The 23,083-nt window shown below is 44.8% G+C and overlaps 1 protein-coding gene and 1 long non-coding RNA gene across 4 annotated transcripts; one reads left to right on the top strand and one right to left on the bottom strand.

The window, feature by feature from the left end:
• Nucleotides 1–2,057: 2,057 nt before the first annotated feature.
• On the bottom strand, nt 2,058–21,345 carry C10H14orf93 (chromosome 10 C14orf93 homolog). 3 transcript variants are annotated; one of them, XM_055537072.1, is made up of 7 exons: nt 21,302–21,345; nt 10,293–11,110; nt 7,653–7,973; nt 4,170–4,231; nt 3,840–3,943; nt 3,066–3,178; nt 2,058–2,797 (listed from the first exon to the last, which is right to left on the bottom strand). In XM_055537072.1, exons 2-7 carry the CDS (start codon nt 10,893–10,895, stop codon nt 2,378–2,380), a joined length of 1,623 nt encoding a protein of 540 aa, XP_055393047.1. In that variant the 5' UTR covers nt 10,896–11,110; nt 21,302–21,345; the 3' UTR covers nt 2,058–2,377. The 3 variants fall into 3 exon arrangements, with proteins under 3 accessions (XP_055393047.1, XP_055393045.1, XP_055393046.1); XM_055537070.1 differs by having other exon boundaries at nt 21,217–21,326; XM_055537071.1 differs by having other exon boundaries at nt 10,293–11,314; nt 21,302–21,322.
• On the top strand, nt 7,911–17,478 carry LOC129621070 (uncharacterized). The gene is made up of 3 exons (XR_008699000.1): nt 7,911–8,047; nt 8,701–8,802; nt 17,000–17,478. It is a non-coding gene; the product is annotated as an uncharacterized LOC129621070 (long non-coding RNA).
• Nucleotides 21,346–23,083: the final 1,738 nt, after the last annotated feature.

The following is a 23,083-nucleotide window of genomic DNA, read 5'->3' as shown; positions in this document are numbered from 1 at the left end:
TAAGGTTCTCCCTCCTCTCCTGTCTCCACATGGGGAAGAAGAACCTGGATTCTTCCTTCCAATTACTTACATCCTCCAATATTTGGGAACTTTGCTCCTCTGGGGTTAGAATGGGAGAGTAAATCTTATGAGAAGTTGAGACGCCATTAAAGGAGGCCCATCCAGGAGTTGGTGGTGCAGCAATGGGCAGAGTTGGGATCAACAACCTGTGTTTTCAGGGGATAACAGAAAGCAGACACAGATGACGGGAGGGTGTGGTGTGCTGACAGGGTATGCTCCAGTAGTGCTCATGACCTTGGAGTAGACACTCCATAGTCTGAACTGGAGCTAGGAGCTCCACAGGCCCTACTGTCCATGCCCTTAATTAAGCTCTATATACACTGGTGATTCCCAACTCCACCTCTCTAGCCCAGACCTTCTTGGATTTAAAAATCTCAGCTGACGACTAGCATCTTTACTTGGTTGTCTCAAAGGCACACAACACTCTAAACTGACTTCACCTTCTCTGCCTCCCAAAACTGGCTCCTCCAGCATTTCCTGAGTGAATGATACTATTTTTTTAACCACTTAGCTACCAACGCCAGAAACCTGAATATCAACCTTACGTCCTCCTCCCTTAACCTCAAATCCAACTGAATCCTATCACCATTTATCAATTCTGCTTCTGAAATATCTTTCAAATCTGTCCTTTCCTCATCACTACTATATGTATGTGTCCTGTATCTCAGGCCACCATCTTTTCTCTCCTGGACCACTGCAAAAGTCTCCCTGCCTAGGCTTTCTCTCCTTCCCATCCATTGTATACACTGAAGTGAAGTGATTCCTCAGAAACACAAAACTGATCATCTTATTTCCCTGTTAAAAACTTGTCAACGAGCAAATTCACTGACCATGGTTAAGACTCCATGTTCTCACTGCTAAGGGCCCAGTTTCCATCCCTGGTTGGGGGAGGTTAAAATCCTGTAAGCCCTGTGGCATAGCCAAAAATATATATTTTACAGAGTCTGTCTGCCCCTCCACTCTCTTCTCTTGGCATCATCCCCTCCCTAAATGGTTCTGCAGCAGAACTGCGCTTTGTCTGTGCTCTCTTTTGCCTCTAGACTTCTGTACTTGCTGTTTTCCCTAGCTTTGGAACACTCTCTCTGCCTCCTCTTCCTTCCTGGTTAACTCCTCCTTGTCTTCCAAGCATCTGTCTAAACACTCCTCTGAGAAGCCTTGCCAGACCACCAGAGCAAGTTAGCTACCCCTGTGGTACACAGCCATGGCATATACACACCCCCATCATCACACTTATCCCAGTTCATTTCGTTGCCTACTTAAATGCCTGGTTTCCTGACTAGATGATAAAACTGCTCAGCATCTAGCCTGTTCAACAGAGTATCCACAGCACCTAGCACAGTACCTGACACCTAGTAAGCAGTCCATATGTTACATGACGGACTGAACAAAGAGAAAGCCATGTTTACGTCTCAGTTTATCCAAAAATGCACACGTTCTCTGCGTTTGTGTGTATGTTCTGAATTTGTGCTTATGCATACACAAACCCACATACACACACCTTCTTCAAAATAGTTTGGCTGACAGAACTAAGAAATAGCTACCAAGGTGCATATACTGCTTGGTCACACGGTGGGAAAGCAGCTGTTGGTGAGACATAGGAATTCTTTAAACCTTAATTTCCTCATGTGTAAGGCAGGAATAATAAATGCTTCCTTATTTAATTGACTACAGCCCACCAGGCTCCTCCGTCCATGGGATTTTCCAGGCAAGAGTACTAGAGTGGGGTGTCATTGCCTTCTCCGATAATTGAATAAACAGTAGCTATTACTTCTAGATCCCACCTCCCAAATAGGTACGGAGCTTGTGCTCTGCTCAGAAGCATCAAGTCCATGACTGAAACTGTCCACCAGGTGGGAGTATTACCCTGGCCTGGCGCTGTGCTGCCTCCACTGCAGAGCAAGACCAGCAATAGGGGGAAGTCGAAGCTACCACCAGGGCCACTTGCTTCCCCAGAGCTTTGAGTGAAACTAGCAGAAAAAACAACTCAGAGACCAGGGCACATGTCAAGAAGGCCTGTTTCTTTGACCCATACTCCTCCTTTTCTCATCCTAGGCTCTTCAGAGGCACTGTTTATGCTTAGGAATAAGCATTTTCTGGCTTGCCATTCACAGTGGGGGGGTGTTTTTCCCCCATGAAAATAAGTCCTTTTATCCCACCAGAGCTGCTAGCTTCTACTTCCAGCGGAGACTGTGTTAAGAGAGGCGGGTTTGCTTCCTCTGACTGCAGAAGACATCTTATTATTTTGGGAAGCCCTGTGGCCACCCCTTTCAGGGACATGGGGAGTGGCAGATGCCAGAGTTATTCTTGCTTTTAGATCTCACTCATCCTTTTCCACCTTGATTTCAATGAATGAGTTCAAGTCAGGACAGCAGGTTTTGTGGGCTTGGTCAAAAGATGGGGAGACAGGGCCATTCTCATCACCTCCCTCATCCTCCTCTTCTTGGAAATTAGGATTATAAAGTTCCGGTGGAAGAAGCTGGGCCTCAGCAGAAGGCAGACGGTCTGAGGGAGGCCCATATACACGGTTGGCTTTGGTGCCGTGCTTAGAGTTGGCATCCAGGTGGTAGCAGAGCTGCGTGAGGCGCTGGGCCCGGAAACGGGGAGGCCGGGCCACCCAGACACCTGGCTCATTAAGACTGTCCTCTTCATCTGACATCAGCTCTTCTGTCACATCCTTCCACAGACGTTGGTCCTCAGGGCCAAAATGCCTCATGATGCTGGATCGGTTGGCAAAAAGCTAAGGTAGGAGCCCAGGACAGAGGTTAGGGAGAGCAACAAACCACGCATTAGGTTTGGGGAAAGGGTTTGGGTAGGAGGAAAGCTGTGAAAAATCTGTGCCTGAGAGAACTAAGTTCCCAAGAGAACCCAAATCAGATCTTAGAGAATTGGCTCCTGTCTTCCTTCTCCTCCACTCAATCCTGTTCTCAGAGGCCACACCCTCCCACTGTGGCTTATTAGGGTTTAGAGTTTAGCATCTTTTCTGAAAGGAAAGCCTAGAAACCTACCCGGTATCTGCGACTTCGAAGTTTCTTCTCCTCTTTCTCCTTCAGGCCTTTAAAGGGGTTTAAGGAGTTGCGGTACTCACGCCTCTTAGTAAGGAAGTAGGCTACACAGGCTCCTGGTGGGGGGGAGAAGGGAGGCAGCAGAGAGCAGGGGTCCTCAGCCCCTTTTATTTTTGCTGTAACACTACCAGGTGGAAGAGGGGAGAACCACTTTTACACAATGGGCTTTCTGGTCATATCCATCAGCATCTATTCCTTCCTCTCTGGTGTAGCTCTCTCTGCCCCTCTACATCTCTAACAGGAACTCCTCTCACTATAAAAAGACAACTCTGATGCTTCTGCGAATTCCCTCCCCCAACCGCAGTCAAACCTACCCCATTCTACTCGGCTGACAGCAGATCCCAAGTACTTTTTCAGCAGACGCTTTCTTAATGCTACAGACAAATAACAGAAGGGCACGAGAAGTAGGAAACCCGGGACTCGATATGTAGGACAAAAGGGGAGGCCTGGATTCTAACCTCCTTTTCATAATACCCGACACTCGGGCTCTGTATAAGCATCATGCATGATGGTGTTCTAGCCCCTTCCTTCTCCCATTTTCATTTCAGACTGAGAAAGGGAATAAAAAGACAATCCTAGGTGAAAAAATAGCCAAAACCAATTTTTTAAGTCCACTATTTTCAAAACCACCTAAATCATGTCCATAGGCCTCTCTCCTCTGGTCAGGAACAGGGGATGAAGAAAGGCTGGGGTGCAAGTTAACTCAGTCTTTCTCACCTTTCAGCTCCTTGTCAGTGTAATTGTGGGGACTTGTTACCAGCTCTTGCTTGAGCTTTTCCAGAAGGAACTTCACTACGGAAATATTCCAAGAGGACTTGATGCTGCCACAAGAGAAGAAAGTAAATAAGACAGTCAGCATTTTAAAAGCTAGACAGAGATTCCTCCACTAATCAGCTTTGTGGGAAAGTCCTCCGTGGCCTAAGGCACAACACAAAGCGCAATGGTGAGGTGGAAGCCCTAGCCTAAGTATAATATTGGAGCAGCCCCCCTCTACTTCCCTCTCCTTGGCAAAGTTCCTTATGATCTTTTCCCTCAAGAGGATCATACCTTTCAGACCCATTGAATCTCTTGTCATTGGTGATATGGTTATGCACATTATGGACCAATTTCTAGGGGAAACAAACAAAACACAGAATCAAGCCAGGGAAAAATATGATGAAATCCTTCTCTGGTCCCTATGGGGTTTTCTGCATGAATCTTGCCCATAGCCTAGGTACCATTTTCTGCTGATGCCCTTTTTTAGCCAGAGAGCCTACCCACGTTAGTGTCTCTAATGGACACTCCCTCCCCACTTTTTTTCCTTTTTTAATTTATGTGGAGCTTTCAGAATTATTCCGGGTCTTACTCTTGTTCTCAGGGAGTATGATCACTAGAATACAGGTTTTCAAACATTTCCACAAACATACTTCTAATAGCAAGGAGAGAGCAAATATACAACAGGGCTACTTCAAGTAGACATTTCTCGAAGCCCCTTTAGTCAGTCAGTAGCTCAGTCATATCTGATTCTTTGTAACCCCATGGACTGTAGCCTGCCAGACTTCTCTGTCTGTGGGATTCTCCAGGCAAGAATACTGGAGTGGTTTGCCATTTTGTCTCCCAAAATCTTCTAGTAAAACTGGTGACCCAGGAAAATGTCCCAGGTATATGCCTTTGCACATTACCACAAATCCCAGGGGTCCTCATATCATGGTCAAAAAAACACAAACCTGAAATAACAGAAATGTGAAATGAAAGGGAACTTGGAGACACTGTCACCCAACCATCCGTTTACATCATTAAACAGGCTATCTTTCAGCTTTGCTTACATACCTTTAATGATGGCTTCTCACTAGTTTTTGACTCAGCTACTATGAACATCTCTAATTGTTAAAAAAAAAAAAAAAAATTGCCTTAGATACTCCAAAATCTAACCCTAGTTTTGCCCTAATAGCACCTCAAGTACTTGAGGACGGCTTCCATGTTCTCCTGAGGTCCTCTCTTATCTGGTCTAAACACCAAGTCTTTCAACCGGTCCTCATGACATAGTTGCCAGACAGACTCCTCATGAAACTATGACGCTCTGGTTTGCCAGTGTTCCTCTTACAACATGGCACCTGGAACTGAATCTAACTCAGCCACTGAGGTCTGGCCAAAGGGAGCATTACTTTCCTGAGTAGAACTCTAAACTTCTAGGAATGAAACCCAAGACGCTGTTACCTTTCTTAGCAACCCCATCGCTACTCAGTGTCACAGGGTTCATTCACAGTGAGCCTGTAGTCAGCTCAAGTCCATTTTTCACACAGATTACTATTTCCACCCTTCTCCAACTGTTTTGGGTTTTTTTTGTACTCTAATGCAGGATTTTACATTTCTTCCTATTAAATTTAGTTTTGCTGTTTCTGATTATATTTTCATCCCAAGGTCCTTTAGTCAATGGAAATTACCCAGTCCCAAACTGATGGGATGCTGATCTCAGGATTTCAGCTTCGTATTCAGAAATGCCCAATTTCGCTTTTTACTCCTATGGCTGACTCACCACATCAACTTAGGAAATTACTGTTAACTCTTTATGACTAGGTTCTCCACTCTATTAAAAAAGAGTTGTACTAGCTTCATATCTGATATAGTTATTTTACCTTTTAGAAGTCCAAACTTGAGAAATCACAAGGGGATGGGTGAATGCTTCGGAAAGAATTTGAAAGAGTTGCAAAAAAAGAAAAAAGATGGAGGAGGAGTTGCATAGCTTTCCAATTCAATTGACTTGGAAGAGATCAGCTGATAAAAATCAAACCAAGCTTGAAGTGAAAAGGGAAAATACTCTAGCCAATAATAAGTGTTAAGACTAAAGGATGCTGGCTCACCTGCCTCCCGAGCAAACTAAAAATAAATAATTTCTCCAATGGGTGGCTGGATCTGCAGCAGTCCAAGGAATTAAGGTTCTGATTTGGGCCTTTTGGATCCCTGGCAGAGCAGCAACCCACAGCAGCCTCAACAGATTGGAGAAATGCCTCTCAGATTCCTTCCCAGAGCTAAAGGTTGGAACAGTGAAGATCTGCAACCATCCCTCTCCCTCTGAACCTACAGACTCACACAAGAACATTTTATATCTTTCTCTGTGATGGGTAGCAAGACTCCCTGACTGGTCCACTTGCCCCTCTTCACATCCTACAACACGGAGCATGATGGCTGAGCATGCTTCCCAGAAGGCACTGTGCCAAGCTCTCCAGAGGGCAGGAGGAAGCCCGGCCTCGCCACTAGACCTCGCACTGTAGGCAGTAGGCACAAGAGGAATAGAACTGACCAAGAAAACCCTGATTTTATGCAAATTGTAATTATCACACATATATTCTGATTTAAACACTAAGAATTCAGGGGAATTCTCTTGAAATGTACTTCTAGGTATAAGCCTCCATTTCTGCCACTGGCAACAACAGTGTCCTGTTGGATTAGAAATCCATGACAGAGAAACTAAACCTACTCCCCATTCTTGATAAGTGACATGGCATTAAACGTAACCAAAATCTGAAATAAAGATTAGAAATCAGTTGATACTGATTATGAATGGTGTCTTCTGGAAGGGAGAAAAAAATATCAACGTAAAAACAAATGAAAGAAAAAGAGTAGGATATCTTAGAAAAAAGGAGAAAGAAGTAACATAAATAAAGGAGGTATAAATGGTAGTCAGCCACTGTCAATCTTTATTAAGGCTGTAACAAGGAGAAATGGGTTCTATACTCTGATGAGATTTCTCTGGATGTCAGTGGTGACGACCACCCTTGACCAGAACTCTCAGGTTACCTCATAAGCTATTATCCAGAGACCCATTACAGTCTCCATTAGAAAGATGTCTTGGTGTCTTGGATGACAGAGCTGATCCAAAGGTCTGTAGTCACCCTAAAACAGGGTTTCTCAACCTCGACTCTAATGATGCTGGATAACGGGGTTGGGGTTGGGGCGGGGGATCCTGTAGATTGTGGGGTTATTTAGGGATGCACTAGGGCTCCAAGCCACTGTAAGGTTTCAGGCAGAACTGATTCGGGCCAGTACCTTCCCTGCCAAGAGCTCTGAGAATCACCAGAATCTTCTAACCTTTATCCTTGAGCTGAGTGTCTAGTGGTCCTCTGCATCTTTGGGGGATGGTACCACCTCAGGACACCTTGGCCTTTCTGCCCAAGGGGCCCCTTGCTGCTTGCCCTGAACACTGGTTATTTGCAGGCAGTTTCTATGCTATCCTGCTGCAGTCAGTCTGCTGAACCCCATAAAGATCTTCCCATCAGAATTATGAGATCACCAGGAGACAGGACATAATTCCCTTATCTTTAAATGGAAGATATCAATCTATCCGGAAAAGCCTAAACAAGTTCCACTGATAGCAAAGGGACTGTCTGTCCCTGGGGCTAGGGAACAGTCTGTCTCCTTCTTGCCCTTCCCACTCCAGCAGGCTTCAGGATACCATTCATTCCACATGGGATGTTTAAAATCAACCCACATTTCACTCTTCACTTATCTCTCCAAACTGAAGAAAAATGTATAGAAATTGAGCTCACTCACAGAGAGGACCAGATCCCGCTTGCGTCTGGAGTTCTTCTGCCCATTCCCTCTGGTCCTGCATGGGGAAGCAGTGAACCCTAGAGACTGTCTCAGCTCCCCAGTTCCCCCAGGGCCTGACTCTTCTGAAGGCCCTTCCAGGGCGGCAGCAGCACTGAGCATGTCCTCAGGGCGGGGTGGCAGTAGCTTGGTTCCATTTTCTGGCCCGGTCTCTGAGGTTGCCCGCTGGATTGCCAGTTGTGTGACTGGTGAAAGCTGCTTGGCATAAGCAGGCACCAGCACCCGCTGCACTGCACCTTCAGAGGCCACATAATCGTCCACCAGCTAAGAACATATGGGAAAAAAAAACCCTATTAGCCAGCCAGGCTTGTGGGAACCTGGTCAACCATCATTCACTGGTAAGTATGATGAACGGGAGTGGGGAACAGGGGGGAGTCTAGCCCAGTCTTCAGTGGTTCATGGCTTGTTTCTCTGGGACTCTGGTGGGAGCGTGGGGCAAATATTTCTTGCAGATACAGGGCTTCTTGGGCTTCCCTGGTGGCTCACACAGTAAAGAATCTGCCTGCAATGCAGGAGACCTCAGTTCCATCCTTGGGTTGGGAAGATCCTCTGGAGAAGGGAATGACTACCCACTCCAGTATTCTTGCCTGGGAAATCCCATGGACAGAGGAGCCTGGCGGGCTAGAATCCATGGGGTCACAAAGAGTCAGACACAACTGAGCAACTTTCACTTAACGGGGCCTCTCATCTTGGGTCATTACCACAGGACTGATTGTAAGGACAAGGCTTGTTTCTGATGCCTATTTGTGAGTAGTCATTTATGCTTTGCACCTGAGCATAGGTAAGGTAGCTAGGTAAGTGTTTTGCTTCAAAGGGATTGAGGGAGAAAGCGATGATAAAACCAAGCAAGAGGAGTGAGAAAATAAAATAACAAGAAGAAGAAGGAGAAATAGAAAAATGGGAGCAAAGGAGGGAGATATAAAGTCAGAAACCTCTAGAGAGGCTGGTACTGCCTTCCCCCTCCCCATGCCCTGCCCTCTTTCCTTTGCAGGTCCAGCGGGTGCCCTCACCTTGATCCTGCCCTGGCTACATCTGACAGTCGCTGCCCTGACATCGGCTTGCCTGCCTGTGCCCTCACTCAAGGACACACAAGGTAGGGGAAGGAAGGAGGGAGGAAGGGAGAGAGGGAGAGGAGAAGAAAAGAGTGGGATTTCTGCAGCCAGGAAAACAAAACAGTGAAAGTGGGGGAAAAAACACAGAAAGAAGCGGGGGAGGAGGCTGAGATTTATAGACCTGTGAGCTGCTTTCTGTGCTGTGAAATCTAATTCCATCCTGTCGGCTTGGAAGCCTTCCCTGCCAGAAAGAACCACAGCTCAGGGCACTGCCGGGCCTGGTACCTCCCTGCCTCCTCCCACCTTCCCAGCAGCTCCTCCGACAGCCCCAAACCAAGTCTAGTCCCTGGCCGGGCAGACTGGGGCGAGCCTCGGGGCCATCACCCACCCGTGTGGCTAGGCCTTGGTGGAGCAGTGACCAGTTTCAGTATGACCCTGGAGGCGGCCTTCATTGCTCAGATCCAGCAGATGGGCTCGGAGTCTCAGCCCCCCCGTTCTGCTGCTCTACTCTTTCCTGGGTGTCTGGGCCTTGTCGTGGGGGGTGGAGGAAAAGACAGAGGGCAGAAGGAGGATGCAGTGGAGGAGAGGGTGGATGGGAGCTGACAGACCTCCCACTGTCTCTCAAGTGGCAACACATCTGTTAGCTTCACATCTCTGAGATCTCTAGAGTTGCTCCATCTCCTTTCCAGACTTCCATGTGACATTCTTCGGTTTTTACTCTCCTCAGCCAGGATTTTCCTGCTCATATGGGCCCTGAGCAGTAAAGAAGCTGAAATATCAGTGTATTTCTATGTCTTTTCCGGCTCACAAAACAGGCCCGTTGGCTTCCCTCTTCCTCTGTATGCGTTATTATCCTCTTAGGTAAACTCTCGACTGCCCATTTTTCCTCATTTTATTTCCTTTCCTCTACCTCCCTCCTACCTTACCTCATATTCTCTCCCTTGCATCAAATCTTCTTCCACTTAGGTTCATCTTTCTCCTCTGCTCTTTGTCTCCATTTTTTCTCCTTTCTGAACCCTTCATTTCCAATGGCCCCTTTCCCTTCTTGCACCTGTCAGCTACCAGCTTTGCCCTTTCCCTCCCTCATTCCCTGCTCTCCCTCCCCACCTCTGCCTCTCTCTCCTCACATCCCCATCTCTCTCCTAGTCCTGAATTCCTCTTGGCAAGCAGAGGGCCCGTGATCAAATATGAATGAGTCGTCTGCATGGCAGGCATCCTCGCCAGGAGAGGCAGAGCCCATGGAGCTGTCAGGCAGCTATGGAGAAGGTGCCATGCGACACAACAGAGTGGGAGGGCAGGGCAGCCCCAATGCCACTCATGCCAGCAATGACCTTCTACCAGAAAGGCCACGGGGTCAGAAAAAAACAGGAGGGTTAACTCTCCCTGACGACAAAGGAAACTGGGTACCCTGCTGTTGCATCACTGATACCACCAAAAGACAGGCTGAAGGATGGAGAGGAGAGAGAAAGAGAGGAAGGCCAGGAAGGGCACAAGGGAGCAGCTCGGCTCCTGTCCTGTGCTGTGTACTCACGGGGTTGAGCATCGGGGGCCCCTCGCCAGCAGTCAGGGCACATCCCGGGAGCCGCACATCTCTCTGAGCTGCCGGGAAGCCCAAGGGTCCGGGCCCCCCAGCCGAGGCCGCTCCCAGCTGCCGCAGCTCCTCGATCACCACCTGCACACCACTGCCCACACTGTCACACTCCTCCTCCACAGCCGGAGGCACGGCCCTGCCGGCCTCCCCGGGGCTCTCCTTGAGGGGCCCGGGCTCCTCCAGCGGGGATCCGTGTGCCCGACTCTCCCTGTCTTCATCCGCGGCGGGCACCTTCCCTTGCCTCAGCTCACCCACTTCCTCCTGGAGTCGTTTTAACAATTCGTTGTTGGCCCTGGCGAGACTCAGCGCCGCCTCAGCCAGACCCACGGCCTTATCCACCCGCTGGTAGATAATATGCAGGAGCTGCTCGGAGCTCTGGACGGCCAGGCCGTGTCCCGTCACCGTGATCGGGGTGCTGGGAGGAGGATTCCCGCCCTGACAGCCTGAGCTGGCCCCACTTGTCTCGTTCTTACACGCACAGCAGCAGCATCTGGCCTCGCTGCCACTGGGAGGGGAGAAGAGAATGGTGGCGCTGAAGGACATGGTTGTCGAGGCGGGAAGGGCGGTGCTCACGCTCCTGGACTGCTCCAAAAGTGTCCCCAGCCGACCGGACCGCAGGAAGCGCTGGCCTCTCTGGATTCACTTTCCTTCCTCATGGAGGGTGGTCAGAGGAGCCTGGGCACCCGGTGTTAGGTTCTCTGAAGGAGCAGTGGGCTAGCCGTGAAGGCGCACACAGTCCATGGTTGCCTCTTCTCGTCCTGCAGAGTGGAGAGGACCTTCTCTGTGCAGATCCTGGGCTGCCCTAGTCCCACACACTGGGGGGTCACCCTCACCCCTTCCCCATAGGGTGGGCCCACGAAGGCCTTCCCAAGGAACTTGGTTTCAGAGGGTGGAAGGCATGAAACCCCCCACCACTCCAAAACTAAGGAACAGAGAGGGGACTCTAAACGACCCACGGGCATCTGGAAAGATTAGAAGATTAAGGAAGAAAATGTAGATCTGTCTTCTCCGCCTCTCTATCTTGGCTGTAATAACAGTATTGCATTTTATTGCTTTGACATCATTCCTTAAGGAGTTCAGAACACTTCACGTAGGTTAATCTCATTCACACAACAGCTCTAGGAAACACATATTAACCCAGGGCCAGAGAAGAGATATGCAGAGAACTTATATATCTTTTTCAAGGTCAGGGGAAGACAGCAGAAACCAGTTATTGCTACTTTCAATCTAGTGTGCGTGTGATTTTTTTCTTAAACTGATACCACTTTTTGTTGACATAAAGAATGATGATTCTACGGTCTCTATAATTTGCATACAGATGCATTCAGAGTAAGACTCCTAAATGAGGAGGAGGCCAATCAATGCAGCCCCCAAGACGCTGCCAACCTCACACTATTATATCATTAATGCTTTGGGGATGGGCAGGGAAATGAAAGGAAAACCTGGATGGGAGAACTGAGCTTCCCTAACCAGGGCTGCAGAGACCCCTACTCTCACACTTTGTACACCTGGGCCTCCAGCCTCTGCAATAGAAGCTAACTGTTCTGAATGCTCCAGCTGGAAGCCCAGAAAAATCACCTCCAGGGCCCCTCATCTCCACTTCTCATGCTGCTTAAGGGAGCAGCAGAGCTGAACGGGAGTTTCTAAGTAGCTCCATGCTGCCACTCTGCCCACACAACCAGTCCCCAAAAAGAGAGATCAGAATATCAATGATAAACCAAACTGCCTCTCCTCTGAATCACTGTAGTTAAACGACTAAACTACTCCAGGAAAAAAAGAAGAAAAAAAGTGTGGGAGGGTTTGTACCACTGAGAACACTCCAAGGAACTTCATATTGTCATTTTCTAAATGACACTTGATTATAGAAAAAAAGAATCTTTCTGCCCGAAGCTCCCTAAGTGACAAAATCTTATGTTTACAATTTCCTCAAGAGATACATTTCTATCTTACCCTGTAAATTATATCATAACACCACAATTAAAAGGAGAGGAGGAGGTTAGGAGAATTTCCCACATACAGAAATTTGGGGGTTTTTTTTTTTGTTTTTTTTTGAATCAGCAATCTCATTTCAGAAACAGGCAATATCAATGCCTCTGAGGTACTAAAATGTAAATCTGACAATGCATTTTAATTACATTTGGTTATTAAAGAATAGTCTTTAATTTGCTCTTTCTACCCTTTATATCGAAGAAATGCTTTTCTATGCTAGATATTCACTTCTTGAAATAACGTTAACTCAAATCCATTTACTGCTTCTCTGTCATTAGAGTCACTGGAAAGCAGAGCTAAACCTAAAAAACTAAAGGTTAAAGCCAAATTAAAACTAAAGGTTAAAGGAAAGCACTAAGCAATTCCCAAGTCAATTATGAATGAATCATTAATATATCCTTTTCCTTCTTAAATAAGGGCCTACACGCTCCTGTGGGGTTTTAACTTTTTTAAAACCAACATCATGCAAAGAGTTTAACCTGAAACGTGGATGCTGTAAGAAAAAGAAAGTTATGTAAATGATAATATATAAATGATCGCTCACTTGGGTTTAGGATTTGTACAGTAAGAAATTAAGACCTGCCACTTATGTAATATTTTACATCAACTATAATTCAGTTAAAAAATTTTTTTGGCAGCACCACTCGGCTTGTGGGATTTTAGTTCCCCAACCAGGGATTGAACCCAGGCCCTGGGCAGTGACAGCACACAGAGTCATAATCACTGGACCACCAGGGAATATACCCCCAAATTTAATAAATCAGTAATGTATAAAATAAGCTATAAGGATATGTGTGTATGTGCATACTCGGTCATGTCCAACTCTTTGAAACTCCATGGACTATGCCAGGCTCCACTGTCCATGGAATTTTCCAGGCAAAAATACTGGACTAGGCTGCCATTTCCTACTCCAGGGGATCTTCCTGACCCAGGGATCAAATCCGAGTCTCCTACATTGGTAGGCAGCTTCTTTACCGCTGCGGGACCTGAGAAGCCTAAGAATATACTTTACAGAAGACCATAGCTACAAGAATATACTTTACAGGGAACGTAGCTAAAGTTTTTATAACAACTATAAATGAAGTACAACTTTTAAAAACTGTGTACCACTGTATTATATACTTGTAACCTATAATATTGTACATCAGATAAACCTCACTTTAAAAAAATTTTTTTTAAAAAGAAGGTGCATCAGGTTGGGACTCTGGGTAGCTATCCTTCCTGGGATCAATCAAACACAACTGCTACACTCTTGCCCCAGATACTCTTTCTTGCAGGAGGCCTTCTCCCCTGCTGGCCTTGTACCTGCCTCAAGCCCTTCTGTCCCTTTAAATGGTCTTTCTTAGGTCATCTTCCCAAAACAGCACTGAGATCGGAGTAATAAATAAGTAAATAAAATAAAAAATAGGGTTCTCATCATGCGGTACCACTTAAGGGCTATTTGAACTTGGGCCTCAGTGTTTTCTGGGGCTATCTACCTCCTCTCTGCCCACTTGGAGTGTTTTTGTGAAGATTATTTATAATAAAGGCACCAACAGAGTGCTGGCACATAGTCAGTCCTCCACACATAACAGCTGGATTCCTGAAACATTTTGTGTTCCTATCTTGAACATCCATGCTGATGTCCTCATTTTGGGGAAAAAAACAGGCAATGGCTTGAAATAGAATTTGGGGAGCTTCCCCTCTAAAATCAATACCAGATTTGTAAGAAATTAATTCAAGTCTACAAAGATGCCTTTTATCAGTACAAAACCTTTTATGATGCAAATTAGAAAGGTAATTGAGAAAACAGTATTGGTAACTACTTGCTATCATGACCTGGCTTTAGACTAACAATACTGTTCAACTTTACTCATTTTTAATTTTGTTTATTTATTTATTTGACTGTGCTACATATAAGATCTTAGTTCCGCAACCAGGGATGGAACCTGTGCCCCCTGCAGTGGAGGCTCGGAGTCCTAACCACTGGACCACCAGGGAATTCCCAACTCTGCTTGTTTTTAATGTGCTAAATATATGTTCATATTTGTGTTGACATAAAATATCATGATACTAACCTACTCTACAATTCTGTCCCTCAGTTTCTTTCTGCTTTTCAACTTTGGGTATTACCTAACTTCATCCATTTTAGAATGCTACATTCAGGGCAACAAATACGTGTTTTCTTGAATCACTCTGTCTATAAAAACCTGGTACAGTGCAGTGTGGCACCGCGGGCATTCAAATGACTCTTTGGGGGTATCTATGGACATCATTTCTGATTTAGTTTTCCTGGGTCCTGCTAGAGTCTCCCACATAACCTCTAAGACCCTGAATAAAAAGATAAGGAAACGGGTTGGCAGGTATTACAGGAACATTTCACAATTACATTTACTAACCAGATACCAATTTAAAATGCTAATATCATTAGCTACATATATCTTCATTAGGGAAGATGAGCAAGTTATATATATAAAAACAAGTGTTTCTAAAAATTCTGTCTATATAAGGCCATGCTAAAGGATGAGTCACCAAAATGGATTGCCACCTCCAAGTACTCAAGAGAAAGGAAGATAAAGTCCCTATACACAAGGAGCTTACAGTGCATGTGAGAACTAAAGTCTAAAGAACAAAGCAAAATATACACAAGTGGCTAAAAATATAGTACAGAATAGAAATATCTTGAGTTAGTTCAAAATTATAGAAAGATCAACAGAATGAAATCACGTGAGAAAGGGGTCTTATCAAAGAAAAGTCTCCAACTGACACTTGGGCAAGGTATAGAATGAACGGTACCATGGTAAGAACAGAAGGTGAGTGAGAGGAAAAAAATCAAACATTACAGCATTAACAGGGTACACGTGAGAGGTCAGAGCAAAAGGGCTTATATACAAAGTACAGAGAGCTGACAGTGGGCTTTGAAAACCAAGTTAAGGAAACTAGGTCAGGGATCAGCAAACCTTTCTCTGGAAAGGACTAAAGAAACTTAGGTTTTGCCGGCCATGTGGTTTTTGACACAACCATTTGACTTTCCCATTGTAGCACAAAGGGGCCATTGATGATACATAAATATAAGTATGGCTGTGTTCCAATAAAACTTTATTTATTAATACAGAAACGTCACAAAATATTAATTTTAATATTCATATTAAAAATATAAAAGCCATTCTTAGCCCATGGGGCCAACAAAAACAGGTGTAATGCCAGACTTAAGACTACGTGCTATAGTTTACTGACCTCTGTCTTAGACACTTAAAGTGGAACAGTTAGAGATTAGAAGGCTGTTTAATCCTGGAGAGAAGTGATAAGAATGAACTTTTGTGAATATGAAGGTTCAACACCCTGGAGAAAGGACTGATCTTATTTCTTAATAAATATGCGGGATAGAGAGATTGGTTAAGACAACTTTAAGACTGTAAACCTAAGGGTCAGAAGATGGTAACACTGACAGAAATGAGGAAGCTGAGAGGCAGCACCAGCATGTTTGAAAAGATGTGTATTAATATAACACGTTAAAATATCAAACTGATGGCAGCATCTTTAAATGGAATGTTCCAAAACCAACTGACTAGGACTGAAAAACAAAAACAGAGGAAGGTCAGAGCTGGAATGCAGACTTGGAAACTTTAGCAGGAGGTTAATTTGAACCTCAGAGAGTGAATGAGCTCTCCAAGGAGTATGTATAAGGTCCTCGGCAGGGGCCAAGGACAGCACTTGGAGCCAATCCTTGGAAGAGTCTTCATTAAAAAAGAATGTTCAGTAAGATGGAATAAAAAGTGTTAGGAACACCAAAGTAGAAAGAATAACAAGAAAGTGGGTCTAGTCAACTGTGACAAGTGCAGCAGAATGGTTAAAACAAAATGAAAATTAAGGAAATGCATGTTATTTGTCTGTGATGGTCACTAGCACTGACTAGTAAGTTTTTTTTTTTTTGGTAGTGGAAGTAATACTATGCATTAGATGAAAGAAATTGATGCAGAGAATATGGAAGCAAGACATGAAGTCAAGTTTTCTAGAGTATAGATATGAAAGGAAGGAAGCAGGAAGTCAGAAGGGGCACTACAGCCTCAGTATATTTAAAAAGCAGAAAAAAAATAAGGTGAGTGAAAAACGAAAGGATGAACGTATTACGAAAGGATTTAGGTTTTCTTCTAGCAAGGATCCTCCCAATGTGAGAAGGAAGGCAGGTGAGCTCTTCTCTGAGTCAGCAGAGAAGAAAAAAGATGAATGCAGGGGCAAAGATTCACTGATGTGGAGCAATGAAGACAAAGATGTAAGCTATTGAGACATTCTTTTTTTATGGACCTTCCTCAGTATGAACAATTCAAACTGATAAGAGAACTTTATTATAGATAGCGCTGCATTATTTGCTGTTACAACCTATTAAATCCTTCTTTTCTAACATTGCAGACTTAACATAATCATTCTTGCTTTTTTCCATAACTAGTTTAAAGTTTCAGAGCCCCTTTAACTTGGCCAACGTTATTAACATACCTAAACTTTATTCTGGCATCTTTATTTATTCTGGTATCTTTATTATACTTCTCAAAATGTGTAACTGTTTAATACCTGTGAAGCAATCCATGGAATGTTTGGCAAAGCAATGGTTAATAAATTATCCAAGCAGTGTCTATACCATTATTATTAAACATTAATACTGTCAACTTTTGCAATTGCAGACTGCTGATTTATTTTAAAACCAAGTTTGCATTTTTGTTCAAGAGGAATGAACAAAGACTGACCATCACTGAAGAATATATATGCCTTTTGCAAAATGCTATCAACTTTTAGAACTGGAATGTTAAGAAAATGATCTTCAATCCTATGATGACTTGCCAACACAAAATGACAATGTCAAACTTAAGCGTGCATAAAATCTGTGTTTGGGGTTCATCAGTATCAGTCTAATTTTAATAATGTGAAAGGAGCCTAGAAAATGTACTTTTCAATACTTTTGTTATTTTTTTCATAAATATTTAGATAAAGAGTGAAAACTCATCTTTGGACAGACAGTTCAGGGTAAGGCTGTCCATAATCTTAACTATCCATTTCCTCCCAAGTCACATGCATTTTTGTTAGAACTAAATATATCATACTCTTGGCAGCTCCCTTGCTTGTTTCAACCCATTCTGAGCTTGAATTTTCTGCATGACTGAGTTCACCTCCAAACTAGGAAAAATAAAAGTTTTCTATCTAATAGATGTGTAGTCTATGGTATCACTCAGAAGATAAATGTTTTTATAATGGGCCCTTGACTCATTCAGGGTCATGCCAGCAATGGACTTCCTTAAATGCGATTACTGAAAGCATAGCAATTCATACCATAATCTTCATTTTTAGAAATAAAAAGGAAAATGGCCACTTAAACCTCCTGCTGTGCCAGTCAGCCCTGCTCCTCCACCTGAAGGTGCAAAATGTCTCATCTGCTAAAAAATGTCTCACTTCTCAAAAAAATCTACTTCTCTCAGAGATGAGCTCTTTATCACACAAGAGCAGGTAAGGAAATACCATTAATAGTCTTTTTCTACATTTTGAAACACTGACCCAAATAGAGATCAACAAAGAAAATCTAAGACCTTGTTTTTTAGGGGTAAAAAAGAGATGTGGACCCAGAGGGCAGAGTGAGATCCTAAGAAAAGGATTTCACATAATCCGAAAATTTCAAGTACATCTGTACAGTAGTACCAGAGTTTTCAACCCAGTGTTAAACCGCGTCTTTTCTTTATATTTGCTAAAATGCAACTTGGTGAGATTAAAATGACCGGTGTAAGCTTTTCATAACCATATACCTGACATAAACGGCTCTTCCTGCATTTCCGGAGAAACTGAAAAATGAAAAACTTAGCTCCCAAAGTTGGCGTCGTATGCCCAGCGAGCCCTTGGTAAATGTTAGCTGATTAAATATTAGTCAAAGATGACAAGGTGGGCACCAGGGAAAACAGAACCATTTCCGAAGAGAGTGTTTCAACTACAGGTAGGGCGAGCGCAGCAGCGCAAAGGGGGAACAGAGCTGAGCTCTTCCCTTGGGGCCGCAGGGGACAGGGCGACCAGTCACTGAGCCCCCGGGTAGACGGTGTGCCCTGGGGGTCTCGAGGAAGGGGTGTTCCTCACAGCGCCGCAGACAGCCGACTGACCCGAGGAGATCTAGCTGGATCACCGCGGGTAACTGCCACGGGGCCAAGAAAGCGCTGAGGATGGCGGGGGAATTCCCGAGGAGGTCCAGCTTTGGCTGCCCTACTGGTGTCCCACCGCGTGTGCCCCTCGCGCCGCTCCAGCCGACTCGGCTCTGCCGAGTCGCGCGGCTCACTGCCAGGGAAGGCAGTGTCTGCTCGTGTACCCTGCCAGCGCGCGCACGCGGGGAGGCCCCGCCTCACCAGTCTCCAGGCTCCTGGTGATTGGCGGTTGGGCGATGGGGCGGAGCAAGGCCGGGGACCTTACTGGCCGCAATCCACAATCACTCAACAAGTCAGGGAGGGGAGGGGCCTCTTTAGGGAGGGACACGACTGTGAGGCTTTTTCAAGGCCGCCAGACGCCATCTTTAGCTTGATTTTTTTGTTTGTTTGTTTACTCCCTTTTGTTACCTGCTGCTCATAGAGCTGCGTGTACACGATTATAGGTACATTGGCTACAGATCGGCCTCATACATTTGGTGGTGGAAGGCTTTTCGTTCCTGCCGGCCTCAGCTACAGATTTTTCAGATAACACTATCAAGGTAGCAGTTGCCCTTGGTTCAAGTAAGTTTTCATCTCTATGGGCCCCGCAGATTCCAGAGCAAAATCAACCGACTTTAGCTTTGCTTTGCCTTGGTAGGAGGGCCAAGCCAACGATATATTCGTGGGAGGAATCCTCTTACCAAGAAATTCAAAGCAAGAATACTGGCTAAGAGCCTAAATTCTTAGTAAAAATCAATTAACCTAGGAAGACAGGGGCTTGGGCTGTGTACCTTTCTAGGAAGAGCTGTCTTCTCCGAGAAGATAAAAAGTATACGTGATGACGTACAATGAAGGGGGAAAAGAATAAGAAAGAGCAAAATTCCATTAATAATCCCAGCACTACTGCCATTACAAAGGCTACTTTAAGACTCTGACTAGATTTCAGATATGCAGGTCTAAACTTGTGGAATGCTCCACATTTGAGACTGATCTAACTTGTATTGTTAGGGAATAGAAATGCACTCAGTACAGCTAAGAAACCCAGAGAGCTCACAGTCTGCATTCATTACAGTGAATGTCAAGACTTGTACAAATAGTTTTATCGCAGTTGTTAGGTGTCCTAAATACAACTTGAAACTGAGTGGGACGCAAGCTGGGGGATGGAACTGTATTATCATCGTACAGTGGTTTTGTTCTCCTGAAATTTGAACTCTACAGTAGATCTTTTTTTTTATCTCGTGGTCACTATTTAATATGTGACATTCTAGTTTCTCCCTCATCACCGCCATGTATTTCCTATCCTTTCGCTCCAATCTGCCAATACAGATTTGAATACGCTTTCCGTATGACTCCTAATAGGAGACAGTGGTTCTATAACAGAATTAAGTGAGAAAAGGGCTCCTATAACCGGAGGTACTGCTCTGAGCCTGTTGCCCTCTAATTCATACACTTCTGTCCATGACTCTTATCTTAGGGAGAACGTTTTTCATTCCAAAAACGCAACACGGTAACCAAATACATTTCTTATCCCTCCTATGTATTATTTGCCTTTGCCTCCTCTTGGCCCCCTCCCCCAACACCACCATCAAGAACGGTTTTAGAGAATTGGACTTGACTGGATTATTTTCCTTATATTTTGCCAGCTGTGGAGTTATTCAAACAAATCCCAACCTATAAACGACCATTTTTGTCAAAAAGCCAAGAGAGAACTTCCCTTCTGAACACACCAACCAAACCACACATAAAGGCCAAAATATACACAGCTGTACATTTAGGAACGTGAGACAATAAAAAGCAAAACCACTTAGGCAAAACAGTCACTAAAGAAGGCTTTAAACCAGAGTCAATAAATTGCTTACCCTCATTTGCCACGTGGACTGTATATTCCCTAGCAATTATTTAATTATTCAGTAAGCTGATACTTTAGTAGAAGAGCAGAAAATACAGAAAATGCACGTAGAATCAAAGTACCTAAGTAATTCTATGCATAGGATTTCTTCTAGGCTGTAGTTTGCACATGAAATCCTGTCTGGATCACATTTGGGAACACAACAAGGAAAAAAAAAAAATCCACATCCTAGGGGCTGCTTTGCACACATAAAACCAAAGGCAGTAGCTTTTAAAAACAAAATCTGATACGGCACATATACACACTGTACATATACACAAAGTACAAAACCCCAAGATAAATCTTTACGAACTTCTTTGCTTCAAAACACACACACACACACAGTCTTTATGAAAAATGTGGGTAAGACACACTGTAAAAAGGGCTTTGACCCCTCCCCCAGGGAAATGAGTGTCACAATTATAAAATACAAACATTTTTAACCTATTGGCCTTGGACAATTGCCACATTCAAGCCACTTGGTTTTGGTTCTGGAAGAGGGTGTGTAAAACGCACGCAAACAGCTCTGTGAGGGAGCCTCAAATCTGTTTACTTCGACGTTGCCTGTGGCAGAAATTTACATTATCCCTTCGGCAGGCTTCAAAAAGAAACCTCTACTTCCCAAGAGGCTAAATTTTTAAAAACCCCTCGACTATAAAAATTTACCAGTTCTTAAAATGTGATAGCAAAAATAAAAAAAATCTCTATAAATTTGGCTGGAAACAGTTGTACACGGCCATCCTGCTTCTCAACTTCTTGGTATATTTAAAACCTTGACCAGGAAAAAGAAAGAGGAAGAGAGACAGAAAAAGAAATGGGGGAAAGCGCACATTCCCCTTAGCAACAGTTTCCTCACCCCAGCACTGCCACAGATCTCTATTTTTTTAAAAACTTGAATACACACACAAGATTAAGGAGGAAAAAAAATGGAAAAAGGATACCCGAAGGTCGTATGGCTCTTTGTATTCGTGTGTGTGCAAAAAGGAGGACTCGCGGAGCCCGAGCCAGCAAGCCCCGCCCCTCCCCGGACGCCAGCCCGGATTGGCCATTGGCGGCCGCGGGGCGCCCCGCCCGCGAGCACACGCGCAGCGCCCGAGGCGCGGGCCCCAGGGGGCCCCTAAGGGCCGCTCGACCCCCGACCCCAGGCACCTTCCCCTCCGACCCGGGCGACCTGCTTGGCACCTTCCTCACCTCTCTCCCCTTCCTTTCACTTTTCAGCCTCCTCTCACACTTTCCCATGTTTTTTCACCAGTGAACCCTGGCCCTTGTCACCAGCATAAATAACAGTCCAGTAAGCGAGCACCTTCTCTGACAGTTTGCTAAATTCGGTTAACTAGTAAGTAAAATTCTAGAATAGGATTAAGCATCAGGCAGCCAGTGTGTGGGGCGAGTTCATGATTTCCAGGTGGAACTCTCTGGGTCACGTCTGTTGTTAACCCTTCCACCTTTAAATGAACCTTCACACACGTATGTGCCCTCCTTCAGGGGAAAGACAAAGTAGCCTTACACTTCTGGTGTGGTTTTGCTCAATCTTCTCCCCCAATTTTTTCTCTATTTGGTTAACACTGCATTCTCAAGAACCTAAAATGGTCTCCCTTTACCTCCTGCATGAAGACCTGGTTGGTTATACCTGCATTACAAACCACTCATAATCTGCAGGTCCTAAGCCCCTGTTTGTACTTATTTCCTACTGCTCTTGCTTCTTCACTTCTGTAATATTCCTTTGCTCACGTGGTCTTATCTGCCTGGAGTAATAATGCCTGTCTCTTCTTCTCAGACTGTTAGCCAGTCCAAGCTCTCTCTGCTCGTGGCACGATAGGCTAATGAATCTGAGAGAGGAAGTGTTGAGGCAAGGAACATACTTTAATTGGGGAGCCGGCACACCGAGAAGATGGCACGCTCAGTTCAGTTGCTCAGTCGTGTCCTACTCTTTGCGACCCCATAGACTGCAGCATGCCAGGCTTTCCTGTCCATCACCAACTCCCAGAGCTTGCTCAAACTCATGTCCATCGAGTCGGTGACACCATCCAACCATCTCATCCTCTGTCGACCCCTTCTCCCCCTGCCTTCAGTCTTTCCCAGGGTCAGGGTTTTTTCCAGTGAGTCAGTTCTTTGCATCAGGTGGCCAAAGTATTGGAGCTTCAGCTTCATCATCAGTCTTTCCAATGAATATTCAGAACTGATGGTAGGCTAGCGCCTCAAGATAACCATCTTATTGGGGGCTGGATGCCAGGTTGTTTTATACATCAGAGAGAAGCAATGAGGCACTAAAGTCAAAAGACAGAATAGAAAGGGAGATGCAGTGGGGAAGTAAAGTGAAGGCGTCTTCAGTCTTGCAAAACATCTCCAAGGGAATGTCCAGCCTTCAGAAGGGGTGAGTTAATCTCTTCTATTCACAGGTGGGCAGGGACAAACTATCTCTCCCTGAGCTGAACAAAGGCTTTAGTTTACAGTCAGGCAGAGGGGCAGGATCCTCCAGACAAACCATTGAGTATTATAATAATAAAAGCAAGTCAAGGAAATAGTTTCCAACATAGAGTCAGAACTGGCTTCCCCCCTGCAACAAGACTAGTCTTTATTTATCCATTCTTCAGTTGTTTGAATCAACATAGACCACTTCCTTCTCTCTTCTATCAGCATGATCTTCATATTTACTTAGGTTAGCAGCACTTAACCCTACCTTGATTGTTTCCCATATTTTAGTAATTTCACACTAGGAAACT

Source organism: Bubalus kerabau, chromosome 10, assembly GCF_029407905.1.
Source record: "Bubalus kerabau isolate K-KA32 ecotype Philippines breed swamp buffalo chromosome 10, PCC_UOA_SB_1v2, whole genome shotgun sequence".
NCBI lineage: Eukaryota > Metazoa > Chordata > Mammalia > Artiodactyla > Bovidae > Bubalus > Bubalus kerabau.
Note: the sequence above shows the minus strand (reverse complement) of the source record. Positions and strands in the feature narration are given on the sequence as shown.

What these genes read in the sequence shown, in the direction of transcription:
- C10H14orf93 (XM_055537072.1), bottom strand. Translation starts at nt 10,895, where the DNA reads ATGTCCTTCAGCGCCACCATTCTCTTCTCCCCTCCCAGTGGCAGCGAG. An exon ending in GGCCCCCGATGCTCAACCCC is followed by an intron (nt 7,974 to 10,292) that starts GTGAGTACACAG and finishes ATATGTTCTTAG; the next exon opens with CTGGTGGACGATTATGTGGC. An exon ending in AGCGGGATCTGGTCCTCTCT is followed by an intron (nt 4,232 to 7,652) that starts GTGAGTGAGCTC and finishes TGTTTCCCCTAG; the next exon opens with AAATTGGTCCATAATGTGCA.